This window comes from Tachypleus tridentatus, chromosome 9 (assembly GCF_004210375.1).
Source record: "Tachypleus tridentatus isolate NWPU-2018 chromosome 9, ASM421037v1, whole genome shotgun sequence".
NCBI lineage: Eukaryota > Metazoa > Arthropoda > Merostomata > Xiphosura > Limulidae > Tachypleus > Tachypleus tridentatus.
In genome coordinates, this window is record NC_134833.1 from 96,273,678 (window position 1) to 96,291,655 (window position 17,978).

Below are 17,978 nucleotides of genomic sequence, written 5' to 3' on the forward strand. Positions count from 1 at the left end.
GTTTTTACACCATTTTCTGTTTTAATTGCTGTTTTGTTGTTACCTTCATTTACTTTTACAAATTTTACTCCATTTACTTGACTTTATCTTTTTACTGGACATATGGCTACTCATTGTTACAATTTTGCTATGTATCTTTTAAAACTTCTATTCTTTTACATTTTGATACTGGTTGCTATGACACATAACCCGGAACCAGGACTGGAAAGACCAACTTCAGGTGATGACGGTGGTTCTTGAACTTACCTGTTAGTCTTCCTGGCGGGTTATGATCATTACCTTTTTGCTAGAGTAAATACCTTACAACTTTTATACTCTGCCTTCTATCTTAACATTGTAGACTAGGTGTCAACATTGGTTTTATACTTTTTTGTTTTACCTTCATTTCCATTTATGTCTATTACTACATTTATTTTATTTTTTTTTTACATTTTTACCAAATGTCTGGCGCAGATAGCCTCGCTGCTTTGTGCCATAAAACACTAAATCAATCAATCAAGCTTCTTAAAATGTAAAAATGTGCAAAACTTATTATTGTATATTTATGCTAATAAATACTGATCTGGTAGTAAGAAGATTTTTACAGCTATAGAACTGAAAGCAATGTTTAAGCAAAACAATGTCTGGTCAGTATTGCATATTCAAACGTTATGTAGTGAATTTGTGTATATAAACTTGTAATATATGCACTTAAATTTAATAGGCTTTTCTTTTTTGTCAGTTTTGGCTCTGTGTTTAGAGAGTAGTGAGAGATGAGTTTCATTTAAGTAACAATGCAATAGCTGTATTCCTTCCATTGTTTGTATAAATAACCATGTAACTAATGCTAGGAAACTGCATTATTTCCATTTTTTATTCAACATTGTAGATTGCATTAAGTGCAGTGTGTATCATACCTTTATTTTTTTTGTTTAGGAATTTTTTTTGAATGTAAAAAGTATTTTGAGGACAACTCCAGCTCATGGTATTGAAGCTTTCCAGAAGTGGAGTGAACAAGAACATCAACTGAATGATAAGTAAGATTTTAGGTTTAGATTTTCATTCTTTATTTTTTATTTGACTTGACAAAATTTTCTTCTATATTTCTCATTAGCAGCAATAACAAACTTAATGTTAAGTTGCTGCATTGTTATCAGTTGCAACTGTTTGTTTAAATTCTCTCTGTTTTGTTTATATAAACATAGCTATGAGGTAACAGCTATACCATGTTTGAAATGTGTGTTTGGAATTAAATATGGTATGATAAAGATATACTTCATCTAATACTGAGCATCTGTTTGGGTGAAGTGATATGTTTCTGCAATAAACTCAGCTGTTACTTCAAAAGATATGTAAGCCAAAATACTAGGCTAAGATTCTTGTCACAGTGTTTTCCTAAAACAAAGTTTTATTTACTTTCCAATTATTACTCTGTGTTTTATAATTCTTCTTCATAGGTTTTATGAAAAGCAAGCAGGAGTGCACGAATCATTATGTGGTTAGTGTATTATTTGTGATTTTCTTTATCCAAAGAAAATTAACTAACTAATAGTAGAACATAAAGAACTGACTAGAAAAAAGTTACATTAATATAGGGTTTTAGTTTTCATATGCTTTTGGATGATACATTCTTATTTTAGGACTTAAATACCTGTTTATGCAAGATTTTTGTATTTTTACACATATAGAAATTTTCTGTACACTTTTTTCAAGTGAGATTTATTATTTTATTTTTAACAGATAACATTGACACTCGAGGAGCATTAGAACACATGCGTGATCTAATCACAGCTAGCAATGTGTACATTAGGGACAAAAAAGGAAACAAAGATCTTCCAAACAGACTACTGTTGAAAAATATAGCCTTATATATCACCAGACTTTTTAAGGTACATGTTTTTGCATTTATTTATAAATGTTATTGTGCTTCAGAATATTGATCCATTATTTGTATATTATCAAACACCTGATTTCTATTTTTTCTTTAGTCTTGCAGATTTTATCATAGTAGTAAATTTTTTTAGTATCTTCTTTGTACACCAATCACACATGTATATATAAAAAACATTATTTTCATTTTTTTGCACACCAAAAACAATGGCAAATAAAGATCAAATATTCAGAGTGTTGTTGAAAGGATCTGGCATATTTTCACAATGAGAAACTAGTGTTAGAACTTGTTTACTGGGGAGTACAGTATTTTTTTGATAGAATCTTCATGACTTCCATTTTAAGCATCTAATGACTATTCAATTTTACCAGTCATTAGTCTTATTAAAACAGTCAGACTTTAGTTGATCATAGTATTTGTTTTATTCTAATATTCAACAGGGAAGGTCAGCTGCATAAATTGAGCATACTTTCCTATTTCTTATGTTTTTTCCTGTAATGTTTAATTAATTATATGAGAATTGTGTGATATATTTTTGGTAATCACATGTTTGCTACTAACTGAGATTTTAATTTCATTGATTAGGCCACATTTAGAATATTGTGTTTAGTTTTGGTAACTTACTTTAGAAAGAACATTGAACTGATTGAAAGGGTTCAGAGAAGGACTACTAAGATGGTCAGTGAGATGGAAATCTTGCCATACAAGGACAAATTAAGATCTTTTAAAGTATTTTCTATTGAAAAAAGCAATTTGATAGTGGTTCTGATGGCAGTGCTTAAGATAGTTAGATCTCCTCATCTCTTTCATACTTAATGATGGAAATGATAGGACTAAAGGACAGAAATAGAAATTTTGGCCAATTAGGAGTCATTTTCAAATAAGCTTTATTTATCTTATTGGGCGGTTGGCCTATGGAATGGGTTGTTTTCATGTATGGTGAATGCAATTAATTTACAGGTGTTTTAAGGGAAGGTTTCATAAATATTTAAATAGGGACTGGCTTTATTTAATATTTTATTTTTATTTTAAACTTCAGTGGATGAGTTGGACGAGATGAACCAATAGGTCCCTTGTAGTTGTTAAATTATATGTATGTACATATGTATATGAAAAGGAAGATCCTGTTGGTTTTCCACTGTTTAAAACAATACTTATATGAGGAACCTCATAAATTTTTATCTCATCAGATATTTGGTGCTATTGATGCAGAAGATTCTATTGGTTTTCCACAAGGAATGGCTGCATCAACTAATGTAAGAATTGTTTTTATCTTTCTATATCTTAGCTTGAGAATTTAGGTAAATAATTTTTGTGTGATTTATTTCATTATTTATGAAACATCTAAATAAACATATTTTTTATTGACCGTGAAGCCGTTTTTGAAAGTGTTATATTTTTTCACTGTGATAATAAAACCTACAAGTCTTGATTCTCTTGAATGTATTTTATGTGAATTACTTGTTTGAGTAACTAAATATATAACATGTCACTAGAGAAAAATAAAGTATTATTTATAAATAGTTTATCTCTGTTTTAAGAATGAATTTATGTTTATTTTGTTTATTAGTTTTAGTAAGTACTAATATGTAGTATATAAAATCATAATAACTTCAAACTATTAGTTTTTGGTAGAATTTGATAAAGATTTATACAAGCTTGTGCTTGCTTTTTTATTATAGAATTTTCCATTTGTATGACAGAGTTATTGATGTTGACTATATATATCTATAACAATCTGCTTAGTATTTATTTAGTTAATACTTCATACATAAAAATAATTTTTTACATTTAAAAGAAAAGTAAGATTTCCCTTTTTCTTTTTTTTTAAACCATTTACTTGAAATCAAGATTGAAGAAAATGTAATGCCTTATCTAACTGCATTTGCTGATTTCCGGGAGAGAGTTCGACATACATCACGGGAACTTAAAGGTTACTATTTTATAAATTATACTTTTTTTAGTGATTTGTTGAAATATGAAATGATGTTACATAGAAAAAAGTTAATTGAAATTACTGAAAACGTTTTTTGAAAATACATTTGTATAAGATAATATATCTAAAAAAGAAATGTATACTTTGACGTGTGTTTTTCATGCTGCAATAAAACTTATTTCTTGTATAAACTGTAGTGCTATTATAAATAATGAACATTTTGTTGTTTTCATTTTACAAGTTCTTTAACCATGGATAATTATTGTTTTTATAAAGTAACAGTACTTGTATAGGAATCTGCATTCAAAATAATTATTGGAAATAAGAAAATAGTTATAGGTGAAGGAAGAGAGAAGTGTAAGTTAGTAATGGATTACCCTTCATAGTTGGCTATAATTAATTTGATCCATATTTTCGTGGCAAATCCTAAAGTTAAAGTCCATGCTTTATTCTGAACAAAACATATCTTTATTAGCTGTAGATATTTTGAAGCTGTGTGATGACATGAGAGACAATGTTTTACCACAGTTGGGAGTTCGTTTAGAAGATCATGAAGGTGAGATGCATTACCTCGTTCTTTAAAACAGATGATTTAATGTCTTTATTTGCTATAATACTGTTTTTTTTTCATGTAGAACAGTTAGCATATTTTCGTAAATTTACTTCATTTAGTACTCTGTTGTTATGTGATAAAATTAAAACACCTCATCATTAGTTATAAGTTATGACTAATAAATTAGATCAAAAAGATTTCTAAGCTTTTTCATCTTGAATATTTGTATAAGATTGTGTTATTGTTTGAGCTATATAGAAAATAACAGTTGCTGCTGACTCAAGTTGTTTGTTTTATAATAGCTTGGCACTGTCTGGTTGCAAAGATCCATGCTCTTTATTTTATGGTTGTGGTTTTGGTGTAACAATGACTGTTGAATTTCACTATTTGACTCGAGTAGCCCAAGAGTTAGTTGGAGGTATTGTTAACTACCTGCCTTCTCTTTAGTCTATCAGCTCAGAATTAGGGCTCCTCAGTCTGGATTCCTGTACGTGGTGAGGGGACTTCCTAGGGAAGGTTTTGTTCTTTCAGTTTACCTTCTCTGGGATCTTAACATCCACCCATGTGTTTGCTGTTCATGGGAACCCGTGAAGGGTAGGAAAGGATCCTGGTGGTCGAGGGGTCCAACCCTAACACACCACTTTGGCCTTGAATTCCTGCAGATGGGCAGCTTTGGGGTTGCCCCCTTGGATCAATTGGCTGGTCCACTTGGGCTAGGGTCAACCAAGTACCAGTGTTGGATGTTCTCAACAGGTGTTGTGGACATTGTATCTGATGTTGGTGTTTGGGTATAGTGCCCAAGAAACCCTGGCATTGCTACAGTGTCCTTGTTTGACATTGTAGTGTGTCTCCTCATAGAGCTCCATGGTGGGTGAGGTCAGTGGGCACCAAAATTTTCCTTTTTTTTATGCATACTCCAATTAAAAATCTTAATAAAATAGTGAAAAAACAGTCTCTAGGTAAACGACCACATCTTGAAGATTTTGAGCAGCAATCTTCACCATCTGTACCACCTGTTGTACCTCATTTTCTTATATTGCATTCACTTTCAGATAAACCTTTAGGGAAAATGTCTTCCTTTTTCATTAGAAGGTACTGGGGGGGGACTTGCTGGCTCTCCAAAATCAGTAAAGATGCTTCAATCTGGTGACATAGTGAATTCCTCTTGTATTTAAAGGCAATTGGGAATATACCTATTGAGGTTACACCTCATGCTACTTTGAATTCATCACAAGTAGTTCTTGTTGAGAAGGATTTGAAGAACATCCCAGAGTCAGAGATTTTTGCTGGTTTCTCCACCCAAGGAGTTTCTGCAATTAGGTGCATATCCACTTTCCAGGATGAAATTATGATGCTGACCAATGTCCTCATTCTCATATTTACGTCACCATGTCCACCTGCCACCATCAAGGCAGGTTATTTTAATCACAGAATACATACAGCCATACATTCCAAACCCTCTCCGATATTTCCAGTGTCAGCGGTTTTGTCACTCGAAGACATTTTGTCGTGGTTCCTTGATGTGTGCTCATCGTGGTGGCAAAGACCATGATGCCTACAAGTGTGAAATGGACTTTCATTGCATCAATTGCAAGGGCTATCACCCTTCTTGCCCTAAATGATTGGAAGAAAAAGAGGTGCAACATTTGAAAACGATTCATAATATTGCTTATCCTGAGGCTTGCAAGCTGCTGTTCACCACTTCATCTCGGACATATGCTGCTGCACTCCATTCCAGTACTGCAGTGAGAGTGCAGGCAGATCTCTCTGTGCCTCCAAAAAAATCGTTTTTGAAACAAATGAAAAGTCTTTTGATCTCCATGGTTAAAAAGGTTGAGGAATCAACTTCAACATCCATCTCTGTCCCTTACATACATTCCAGCAAATCCCAAGATCCCCTTTCTTTGGTTTTTGGTACAAGCATTTCCAAAACAATGCAAAACAATCATGTACTCAGTTGCTGGAATCCTCTTCGAACAGCAAAGACCTGCCCAATCGACCTAGTGCAGGATCCATGGAGGTCAATCGATCTCCTTCTAATAAAGACAGTAAAGAGAAAAGATGTGGTCATAAACAGAAGGGTTCTCCACCCAATTCACCTGCACATAAATAAAAATGGCCACCTTGATACAATGGAACTGTTGAGGTTTAGGTCTAATTCGGATGACATCAAAACACTGATTGCTTCCTACCATTCTGTATGTCTTTCCTTATTGGAAACATTTCTAAAACCTGCTGATACTGTCATCCTTTGGAGGTTTTCTTTGTGCAGAAATGACAGGCTGTGTGATTGACAAGTGCATGGAGGGGTAGTATTGTTGGTTGATCAGCATGTGCTCAGCCTGTCTTTGCCACTCGACACACCCTTGGAGGCCGTAGTCATCTGTGTTTCCTTGGGTCGTACCATGACTATTTGTTCTTTCTACCTGTAACCTAGAGAGACCTATGATCAATCAGACCTTGATGTTCTCATTGAACAGTTGCCATCTTCCTTTTTAATCCTGGGAAAGTGCTGATGTTGATAGGAGAGGTCGCTCCATAGAGCATGTGCTCTCTGATCACAACCTTTCTCTTTCCAATATTGGTTCTTCTATTTATTTTCATGCACCTAGTCAGTCCTTTACTGCTGTTGACCTCTCAATTGGCTCCCCTTCACTATTCTCCCATTTTTCTTGGAGGGTTGACAATAATCCATGAGGCAGTGATCATTTTCTTATTATTTTGAGAGAGATTGGTCGTGGTCAATGCCATCCGACCCATGTGCCTCGATAGAAGCTTTATCAAGCAAACTGGCCTTCTTTCACTGCTCTTGGAGAACTTAATCCTGCCATTGTCTATAAGCCAATGACTGTGTGGCAGCAGTAATTGACTGTATTGTACAGGCAGCTGCTCAGTGTATTCCTAAAACCTCAACACATTTTCCACAATATCCTTGTCCATGGTGGAATCCTGCCTGCCACATGATATGGAAGGCACAAAAACAAGCCTGGGATACTTTCTGTAGATATCTCACACTCTCGAACCACATTGCTTTCCAGGGAGCCCGTGCATCTGCTTTATGCATAAGATGTCAAAGCCAGAAGGAATCTTGGATTAAGTTCACAACCAGCATATCATCAACCACCAGTTTCAAAGTTATATGAGACAAGATTCAAAAGGTCATTGGGCAGTATAATTCTGTCCCCTTCTCGATATTGCTCTCTGATGGCCAGGAAATAGGTGATACCTGGAGCATCACTGATACTCAAGGTGAAAGCTTTTACTAGGTATCTAGCACTTCTGCTTCTTCCTCCACCTTCTTAGCCATCAAAACTCAGGCAGAGCAAACATCTCTGTCTTTTCAAGCTGATTGTCTCTATGACTTTAATCGTTCCTTTACACTGGTGAAACTTAAACTTGCCCTTCATCGGTTTGGCAGTACCTCGATTGGACCTGATGATGTACACTATGAAATGCTGCGCCATCTATCTCTTGCTTCTCTTACTATTCTTCTGCTTGTTTTTAACTGAATTTGGCAGGAGAATGTTTTTCCTGATGCCTGGCACCAGGCTATTGTCCTACCTTTCTCTGAGCCTGGTAAGGTTCCCAATATTCCTTCAAACTACCTTCCAGTTGCTTTGATGAGCTATCTCTGTAAGACCTTAGAGTGGATGGTTAATGCTCATTTCATTTGATTCCTCAAACCAAACAACCTCCTCTCACCCATCCAGTGTGGGTTCTGACGACAGCACTCCACCATGGACCACCTGATTCAACTTGAAACATCCATCAGAGAAGCCTTTCTGAAATGACAACATGTTGTATCAGTATTCTTTGATATTGAGAGGGCTTATGATATAACATGGAGATATGGCATTTTATATATATCCTCCATATATATTGGTTACGTGGCCATTTGCCCATTTTTGTTAAAAATCTTTAATGGACAGGAGATTCGAAGTTCGTGTGAGTTAAACACGTTCCCCTCCTTTTCTACAGGAACTTTGAGTCCCTCATGGTTGTGTTTTGAGTGTCACACTTTTCAGTATAAAGATTAATGCCCTCACTGAACTTGTTACTGTTACAAATGGGCTCTATGTCAATGACTTTCACATCTCATGTCCGTCGTTGAACATGAGATATATTCAGCGACAGCTACAGACTGCCCTCAATTGTTTACTGAAGTGGACCACGGTAAATGGCTTTAACTTCTCTCTTTCTCTAAACTGTTTGCATGCACTTTTGCCGCTAACGGGGTATTCACCATGATTCTGAACTTTGTATCGGTAAAGTTATGCTGCCTGTGGTCCCTGAGACAAAGTTCTTGGAGCTAATCTTTGACCGTAAGCTGACCTTTATACTACACATCAAGCAGTTTCAGGTCAAATGTACAAGAGCACTGAACATTCTCCGAGTCCTCTCTTCCAACACCTGGGGAGCAGATCGATGTTCTGTGCTAAACATATATCGTACTTTTATTTATTCGAAACTTGATTATGAATCACTGGTCTATGGCTCTGCCAGGACTTTGGCTTTAAAGATGCTTCCCCAGTTCAGAGCTTATATGTAATCTCATGAACCTTCTTTGCACCTCTGCAGTTTGCAACTGTCTTTACTATATGCTTTGAAACTTCGTTCCTTACCAAAGCGTCCCACCTGGGATTGTGTTTTTCTTTCTTGGTGGGCCATACTTTTACAGAAGAGATGATCTGCCATTGTTTCTTTTGGCCTTCGTATCCAGGCACAGTTGGATGAATTGGGTCTGTCTTTGGATAACACTAATGTATCCACTGTTCAGCCCATCCCACCATGGCCTCTTATGGTCCCTCAATGTGACCTATCTTTAAGTCATCTGAGAAAATCAGACATTTCTGATTGAAAATAATGTCTGTTATTTGCTGAACATCTTTTGAACCGTCCTTCCACTCCTACTTATACAGATGGTTCAAAATCAGGTGACTATGTGGGCTCAGCCATGGTTTGTTGTGATTCGGTGGTTGCGTGTAAAATATCCTCTACAGATTTTGTGTTCACTGCTAAATTGTGTGCCATTTCACTTGCCCTGCATCATATAGAAGCTAAGCAGTATTCAAACTGCACTATTTATACTGACTCGCTTAGTTCTCTACTGGCTCTGGAATCTCTTCACATTAGTTTACACTTTGTTTTTGCCGATATTCAAAACCAATTGACCCAATTATCTTTAGCATCTATTTCTATCCAGTTTTTGTGAATACTGGGCCATGTTGGTATCCATGGGAATGAGCTCGCCGATGCCACAGCAAAATCTATCTGCTCTGGCACTATCACTGCTGTGCTTGTTCCATACATGGACTATGGTCCTGTATTCAAGGTTCGACTCTGTGCCAGCTGACAGTTCACTTGGAATGAGCAATGTGACAAGCTTTTCCAAATAAAACACTGTATTGGACTTTGGCAGTCTTGTTCTGTAAGGATTGGAAAGAGGAAGTTGTTATAACTAGACTACGCATTGGTCACAGGTTTTTAATTCATCATTTTCTGATGCACCATTGTGTTGTCTGTATGATACTCAGATCACAATAAACCACATTTTACTTTCTTGCCATCATTATGACTCTTAATGACGGTCCTGTTTTCACCATATTCTGTCCCAAGGTTTGTCAATGACGTTAGACAGTGTTATTGGTGAAGGTGACACTAATAACAAACTTGTAACAGTATACCTCTATTTATAATTAAATTCTATTGTTTTGTTTCCTGTTGAACCATGTCTAACTACTGTCTGTGCCATTATAAGTTGTAAGTCACTAGGGGAATGTGCAGCTCACATTAAATTGAATTACATTACCCAAAAGCTGCTCCTATGCATTCCTCATGAAACATTTTTATTATATTATTATAATTTCTTTTAACTAATCTAATGTCAACTGACCTAAAAGAAAATTGGTAAAAATATATAAATATTTTTACATTTCAGTTACTTTTATGATAATAACTAAAGAATAAACAAGAAATAATGTACTTATACAGTCTTATTTTTTCTTATGATGGTATTGCACTAAACAGTTTTTTATTTAATTAAATAGTGCATCAAAAAATACAGGCTAATAACATACAAAAAGTGTACAATTTCCCCTCACACTTAAAACTTTTCTGGCTTTCTAACTATGCAACAAGAATGGTTACAAAGTCACCCAAGTTAGTCATTAACTTTTCCATGGGAGTGAACTGTGTATTGTAAGTGAGACTGATGCTTATCGGTTCAGAACACAGTATTATACAATATGCTGTTTGATAGATGAAAAACTTCAATTTATGTTGGTTGTAGATGATATGTAATTAAACATGAGAGAGAACTATTAATAAGAGTGATATGATTTTATATTTGATAGCTCTGTAACCAGATAGAATTGAAGGCAATAAAAATATGGTTTGTCTAAGCAATAACTATTTTATTCTGAATAATTTACATTTAACTTTGCATTTATTGTAGGGGTAGTAGATAAAGTAGAGAAGAAAGAATCCCTTGAGAAAATGTGTTACATTAGGGGAAATTCAGATTTGTTTTATTATTGTCTTGTACAATTTAGAACGTAAAACTTGTGTACTATTAAATTATGGATGATGTGCTATGATATTATGCTATGCTAATTAGTACAACATAAGCAAAAGTAGATTTATAAAATTTTGTGTCTGAAACACTAAAACACTATTCACAGTAAAGGAGACCCTTAGTGATAGGATTAACTTTTTCATTTTTTATTATGCTTTGGCTTTTCTTTTCATAGCTTTACTTTGTTATTATGAATTATCAAGCAGGAGGACTTCTACTTTGTCCTTTATCCAATATAGTCGTGAGGGGTGGATTCACTGGCTGAAAAAAGATGTTGCAGCCATTATGCAAAGTGTTGTAGTGTTCAGCATGCTTGCTAGCTCTTTTGCTGCCATCCTTTCTTACACCTTATTTTTTTAGTTTGTCACCTTTACCATCAATACTTAATGGCAGCATTATCCAAAGTGTTTCACCATTTCTTAGTATATAGTGTTTTCTTCCCATTTTTTTCTTCTTTACCAACCTCTTGTCCAACTCCCATGTGGAACTGGGATTCTAATGTAGTTTTGCATGCTCTCATTCATGACCTGTTTGAGCCATTGATGTCTTGCTTTTCGTACCACTTTTCTCTCAAAACTTCTCCTCTTGCATTTGCCATCATTCAGACATCTAGAAAATTGATTATTTTTACTCTCTCTTCCACTGCACTTATATTCTCCTTTACTTAGACTTTCACTCAGCAAGGTGACCAACTTTCTATTTTATATTCCTTCCTTCTCTCTCTCTTGTATCCTATTGTTCAGACCCATATCAATTACTGTGTCCTGCTTCAGCTAAGCTGTTTAATGTTTCTTATCACACACTTTTTATCATGGGACCACACATTTTATGAGAATCCTCTCTCCTTCTAACATCATTGGATGGCCTTCTCAACTTCTCAGGTTGATGTATATTTCACTGGATGTGGATATTCACAGCTCTTCCACATTTCTTCTCATTAAATTCTTCACCTAACCCATTGATTGCTTCCCATTTTAACTGATCTTTGGAGAACATTTTTCAAGTGAGCCCATGAATGACTCCCAACACTTTCCTCTCTCATTAACTATATCAACTAGCTGTTTTATCTCCTGCTGAATTTCACCTTTATGATTATTTTGAAAAATCCACAGTGAACTAAGATAACAGAAAGTTCTCAAACCATTATTCCTGGCTCACTGGTATACGTACTTACTCAGTTGTCTGATCGAGACCATGCAAATTCCATGGACTATCATGGAAAAAGTTAGCATTAAAGAAGTGTTCTGGACACTTTTCTGACTTAGTGTTGCTGGCTTTTAAAATAGAGTACTACAATCACTCATTGCACTGTCTCCAGTGGCTGGTGGAATGATGGGAGTCTTAGAACTTCTCTGGGTCTCTCCAGTGTGAATTATTCCTCTTTCTTATTTTAAGTGAAGCATGGAATGGAAAACTCTTGCCACTCACTACTTTTTAGATGCTGGGGAACCATGGGGAGTCCTAACCAGTTGAAATGAGGCAGTGGTGACATTCTCATTGTTGTACAGGTCACTTCTCAAAAATAGTACCACAATATTAATGTTCTCTGCAGCAGCCAGATACTGTTCGGTAGAGTTGAAGTTTGCATATGTCAAATGGTCTGATTATGCCCCAACCAATCCACATACACATATATACATTTGCTCACCAACCATTTATGTGCAAGTGTGTGGATGGTCATGTTTTTATTCTGTCTGTGTAAAACTTGCAGTGTCTGGTGGTATGATGGGAATCCTGGCACTTCTCTAGGTCTCTTCAATGTAAATTCTTCTCCCTTTTTATTTTGAGAGGAGCACAGAAGACCCTTGCTGCTCACTAGTTTATAGATACAAAGTAATATGTGGTCTCCCATAGGTGTATTCCTATGGAGCTTCTGCTATTGTGTGTCACACTCCATGGGATTTGGGTACTTTTGTAAAGGGAGTTCATCTAGGTAAATTTTTGCACCAGCCTCTTTGCCATTTCAGTCTGAGATTCTAGCATTTCTGTGTGTCAAAATGAGTTATTCAAAAGTTAACACTTTCGTGAGCTGAAAGTGTATTTCTGGTAGATACCTCCTCACACATTCTTACCTGTTCTCCCTACTTTTGATGCAAATTTTTTGTCTTGCCCCATTAAAGAATGATGCTATCACATATACAAATGAGTATCTATTGAAAGATTTTCAGATTAGGAAAATGTTAACTTTAAACATAAAGAATTGATGCTGGTTAAGAAAAGATAAAATTCATACTACATACTCAAACACATTTGAGTCATATTTGAAAAGAAGCAAAATGATACTCAGTATATCTTAAATGTTATGTGTTTGTGATCAGTTCTACATAATATTATCTGTCAGGTCTTCCTCCTGTGGTGAAGCTGGTCGATAAAGAAACTTTTCTAAAAGAGAAAGAGATGAAACTAAAGGTAGGAGTTTTGGTGAGTTTATCTCATCAAATGTTTTATGAAAATTAAAACAATAACTTTCAAGATTTCACTTTGAAAACATTAACTGTTTGGTAACAGTGTTTTTAAGGTAGCTTTGAAGCATCTGTGTAATTAAACGAACAATGTTTGTCAGTCAGTCCATGTGTGTATGCATGCTTACTCACCTGAACACCCAATATTCCTGTTGGTTTAGTTATACAGTGATATTTTTATGTTTAAATGAATGCAAAAGTGAACAAAGTTTTACATGCATTGTTCTATACAAATGCAAATTACAATGTTAACTTTAAAGATAATTATTTCATTTACATAAACAGACAATGAAACATGTTAAGTTAATTATTTATCATTCTGTGGCTTATAAATAATCATAAACCATTATATTACACTGCAAAATCTGTGGTCACAGTTCTTGTTTTTTTACACTTCTTGATACTATAATTTTAATTATTCACTATTTAAGAAGTATTATAATGGTGGTTATGTATCCAATGCTTTACTAATAATTTAGGGGAGAGTAAAAAGGAGTTGATATTGTTATTGAAGGAAAACGAAAAACAAACAAATGAAGATAATTAATGATTACACTTCTTGATACTGTAATTTTAGATATTTACTATCTGTGTAATTAAAAGAACCATGTTTGTTAATCAGTCTATTCATATGTGCATGCTTGCTCACCTGCTAATATTTTAGGCAGGAGTATGCCAACATTCAAGTTAGTTTTGCTGAAAATTATTTTATACAACACCTAATTCATGTTTTATAATTTAATGTGGTGAAATAATTCCTTGATGACATTTGGATGATGACGTAGCCTTTATGACCTTCTGCTTAATTTTTGTGTACTGCATTTACTTTGCAGAGTTGCACAAATATTGGGTTTGCTTTGGTTCTGTACTCTGTTAAGATGAACTTTGTGATAAATTATATCCACATTATCACACAATTTATATAAATATATAAAATGTTATTTAAGATTTCAGCTTAATGTTCTTCTAATTGGATTTTTAATTTATTTAAACATTATTTATTGTGTATTGGTTTTTATGGTAGGCAGAAGAGGAAAAGCGCTTGGAAAAAGAAAGGAAAAAACAGCAACAGTTAGAAGCTCAATTAGCCAAAGATGCTCAGCGAAAAATTCCACCTTGGGAACTGTTCAAATCAGAAACTGATAAGTATTCCAAGTTTGATGAAAAGGTGTGCAACAGTTTTTCAGTCTTTTCAATAAAATGTACATTTTGTTAAAATGTTATGGGTATTTGAAATGACAGAAATATTTTTATTTGAATATACTTTGTCATCTTTTGTTTTGATTTAAAAATTTCTTTGTTGGCTATAGTTTGAAAAATTGGGAGGCTTACTTTGAACAATTTGTCAGTTATATGATGAGTTCAGTTTTTTTCATTTCTTCAACTAAACAATGTAACCCACTGAGTCTATTGATATAAAGTTGAAACTTTTATGTAATAAATATTGAACAATGCTTTTTTTATTCAAGTTTTGGTATTACATATAGGTATAATCTCACATTATAGAGTACATTAAACTTTAAATATAATGTAGGTAGAGCTGGCTGCTTTAATCAGTTACCTATGATCAACAATTACATGAATAAATGCCATATAAATTAATCAATTAATTGAAATCTGTGTTACTTGTTATTTTTTATTTTCCTGATAATTTTAATTAAAAATGATTAAATCAATTGATCAGAATTGGTGTTTTTGATTATTCCAATTGTTCAAATAACTGATATATTGTTAACATTTATTTTATTTTTAAGCACAATGTTATGTAATGGGATGTCTGTGCTCTACCCAACTTTAGCATTATAATTTTTTAAGTTTCAGTTTTGATTTGAGGGTCTCAAGTTCAATTCCCATTGCCATCAAACTTACTTATCCTGCACTTATTATGACACAGTTACTTAGACTATGTGTCATTATCACCAATTTTTATCTTTATTTTTGAACTGCTGGCTAGAGGACTTATCAGGAACACTAATTAATGAATCAAGTCTAATAAATGAATGGGACTGTCAGTTAATCAGTTATCAAATACCAATAATCACCTAGCTGTAGATGTACATGTATAATCTCACATTAAATAACAAAACCTTTGCAGTGAGAAGTGCATAGGGTTAATGTTGGTAATGACCAATAAACTTCAGTATTAAAAGCTTCCCATTGTAAATGTTTGAGATAATATAGCAGCCAAAGAGTAATGGCATTAGCCAGTTTAAAGTACAAAATGTTTAAACATCTTTACTCAGTTAGCTAATTTTAACATTGCTTAGTTATTGCTGATGTTAGCCAAACTGCACGTTTCTCATTATGCTATACAATAACAACTAAAACATTTGTTGTTGAGTAATGTCAGCTACCTTCAGCCTCTTTATGTTGATGATATTGTTTTGTAGTTGAGGTTGATATACCTGTTGGTACAGAAATAGGACAAGTGTTTGTTTAAAATGAGAATATGTTAATTGTGCATCTTTTAAGAGATCAGAACAATGTGGATGCTAGACCATACTGCATGGTTGGTTAGTTTCAAATGTTATCTTACAGTGAAAGAGTATATAGTAATGTTTTGTTCCTAAATTGAGAGAGATCTGGTGTAATGATACATTTTATGCTTTACAGTTATTGTATTACAATGTATCTCAAAACTGTTTATTTCTTCTTTGTGGTATTTGACTGGTTTTGTAAGTCATATCTTTCTTTCTTATCAGGGAATGCCAACACATGATATAGAAGGTAAAGAACTTAGTAAAGGACAGCTGAAAAAGTTGACAAAAATTTACCAGGCCCAAGAAAAGAAGTACAATGACTTTGTAAAATCATAAAATAATAAAAAATATGTATACAAAAAAACAATCCATAATTTTATTGAAGTGGAATCCTTGATTATTGAGAACATCTTAAATTAAATTTACTTTAACCTGGCTTGTGTTTTTGTAAAATATTTAACTTATGCAACTTGTGTTCACTATATGAGACTTTAGTTTCTCTGTACATCTAATTAATGAAGAAACAACAAATTGTACTTTTCTAGGGTAAAGATGTAATTACTTATGTAAGACTTCATTTATAACTTCGTTCAAATTCCTTTTTTTTGCATTCATTATTTTGGTGTTTTATGCCATTAAACTTTAAAAAAACTGTATGAGTTACATAAAGTGTAAAAATAACACTGAAAAAATAGTTTTAAATAAAATACATTTGAAAAATTCAGCCTTATGTGAAACACAAATCCATATTTCCAGAAGAGAGGGTATGTTCAATTCTGAGTTAAAAGTTTTATTTTTGAAAAAGTGTACCACTTCATCAAGAATTATATTACTTGCTTTTAAAAAGTTGAAAAAAGTTTTAAAATTTTTTTAGTGTTTCTCTAACAACTTATTCCTAATTTTTTGAAAACTTTGGTCATTTATGTAAGATTTACACTTTAAAAATGTGTTTCAATTAATAACGGAGCACAGTTATCAAAACTGCATTCACTGTTTTACCATAATATATATAAGTATGCTGTAATGCTATACATTTGATACAAATTGTTTCTTTAGAAGTTAAAATTTGAATATGCTCTTCTAAATAAATGTTACCATAAACTATATGTTATTGTTACACTGTCCCTAATAACTTAAGTTCATCTTCATTAATACCAATATAGTACATATTTAATGATGATACAATCCTTAATTTCAAATTTCATATGTTTTAAATATTACTTAAATGTTTTAGTATATAAAATACATTTTGTCTACCCGAGTCCATATTACATGCATAGTTTCACATAAAATATTGTATTTTTGTGGTGGAGTTTCAAATTAGTGTTAATATTGTTACCATTGCTATGAGTGATCTTATCTTATTGAAGGACAGTCTGGAAGAAAGTGAACTAACTATATGTAATTGAAACTAGCGAGTGGTGTAATAGTTTGTTATATTCTGATATTATTTTACACTCTGTATAACACTGAAGTAAAGTACAGCTGGTAGTACCAAGGTAAAATTCATATCTTTCTTAGCCTAACTGTAATGTAAAAAAACATTTAATTTCTTTTGCCTGAGTATCTGTAGTTTGTTAAGTTACCTTCCATACAATGCATTGCAAAGAATACTCTAGATGAGTCTAGAACTACTTGTTAGTATTCTGGTTTCTCACCTTTTGTTTCCTTAATAGATTTCTAGTATAACATAGATTTGATGAACTCTTAGGTGATAAGTTATTAACCATTGGTATTAAAATCAGTGATTTGTTCTTTTAATGAGATTTTTCTTTCCTTTTTTTTTATTACATTTATGAAAACATTCCTTTAACAAGTATCAGCTCATTTTCAAATAAAGTTTGTAATGTTAAAAAAATCACTTCATTACAGTAACTTTAGTTGAACTATAAACACTTGCCCTTGATCAGTATTTACAAATTCAGATGTTTGTTTTGCCATGATTTTATTTGATCACATTCTAAATTAAATATTGCAGTAATGCAACTGAACTGAAATAAAATAATATTTTATGAAGGTAATCTGAAATCATGTTGTTTTTGTATCATACTGTCTATGATAATTTTGACTTTTAGTTGTAGTGCTTTAAGATAAATCAATCAC

The 17,978-nt window shown here is 33.3% G+C and overlaps 1 protein-coding gene across 8 annotated transcripts in view; it reads left to right on the plus strand.

Moving 5' to 3' along the window:
* The window catches only part of CysRS (cysteine--tRNA ligase, cytoplasmic), a 57,018-nt gene extending 39,122 nt beyond the window's left edge, over positions 1–17,896 (plus strand). For 4 of the 8 annotated variants that reach the window (XM_076455871.1, XM_076455870.1, XM_076455868.1 and 1 more), the window contains exons 13-21: positions 916–1,016; positions 1,437–1,477; positions 1,720–1,868; positions 3,061–3,126; positions 3,722–3,803; positions 4,282–4,362; positions 13,275–13,354; positions 14,420–14,563; positions 16,098–17,896. In XM_076455871.1, the coding sequence (XP_076311986.1) occupies positions 916–1,016; positions 1,437–1,477; positions 1,720–1,868; positions 3,061–3,126; positions 3,722–3,803; positions 4,282–4,362; positions 13,275–13,354; positions 14,420–14,563; positions 16,098–16,211 (858 nt within the window). In that variant the 3' untranslated portion in view covers positions 16,212–17,896. The remainder of the gene's footprint in view (positions 1–915; positions 1,017–1,436; positions 1,478–1,719; positions 1,869–3,060; positions 3,127–3,721; positions 3,804–4,281; positions 4,363–13,274; positions 13,355–14,419; positions 14,564–16,097) is intronic. The other 4 variants (XM_076455874.1, XM_076455873.1, XM_076455869.1 and 1 more) reach the window with 1 other exon arrangement.
* The last annotated feature ends 82 nt before the right edge of the window (positions 17,897–17,978 follow it).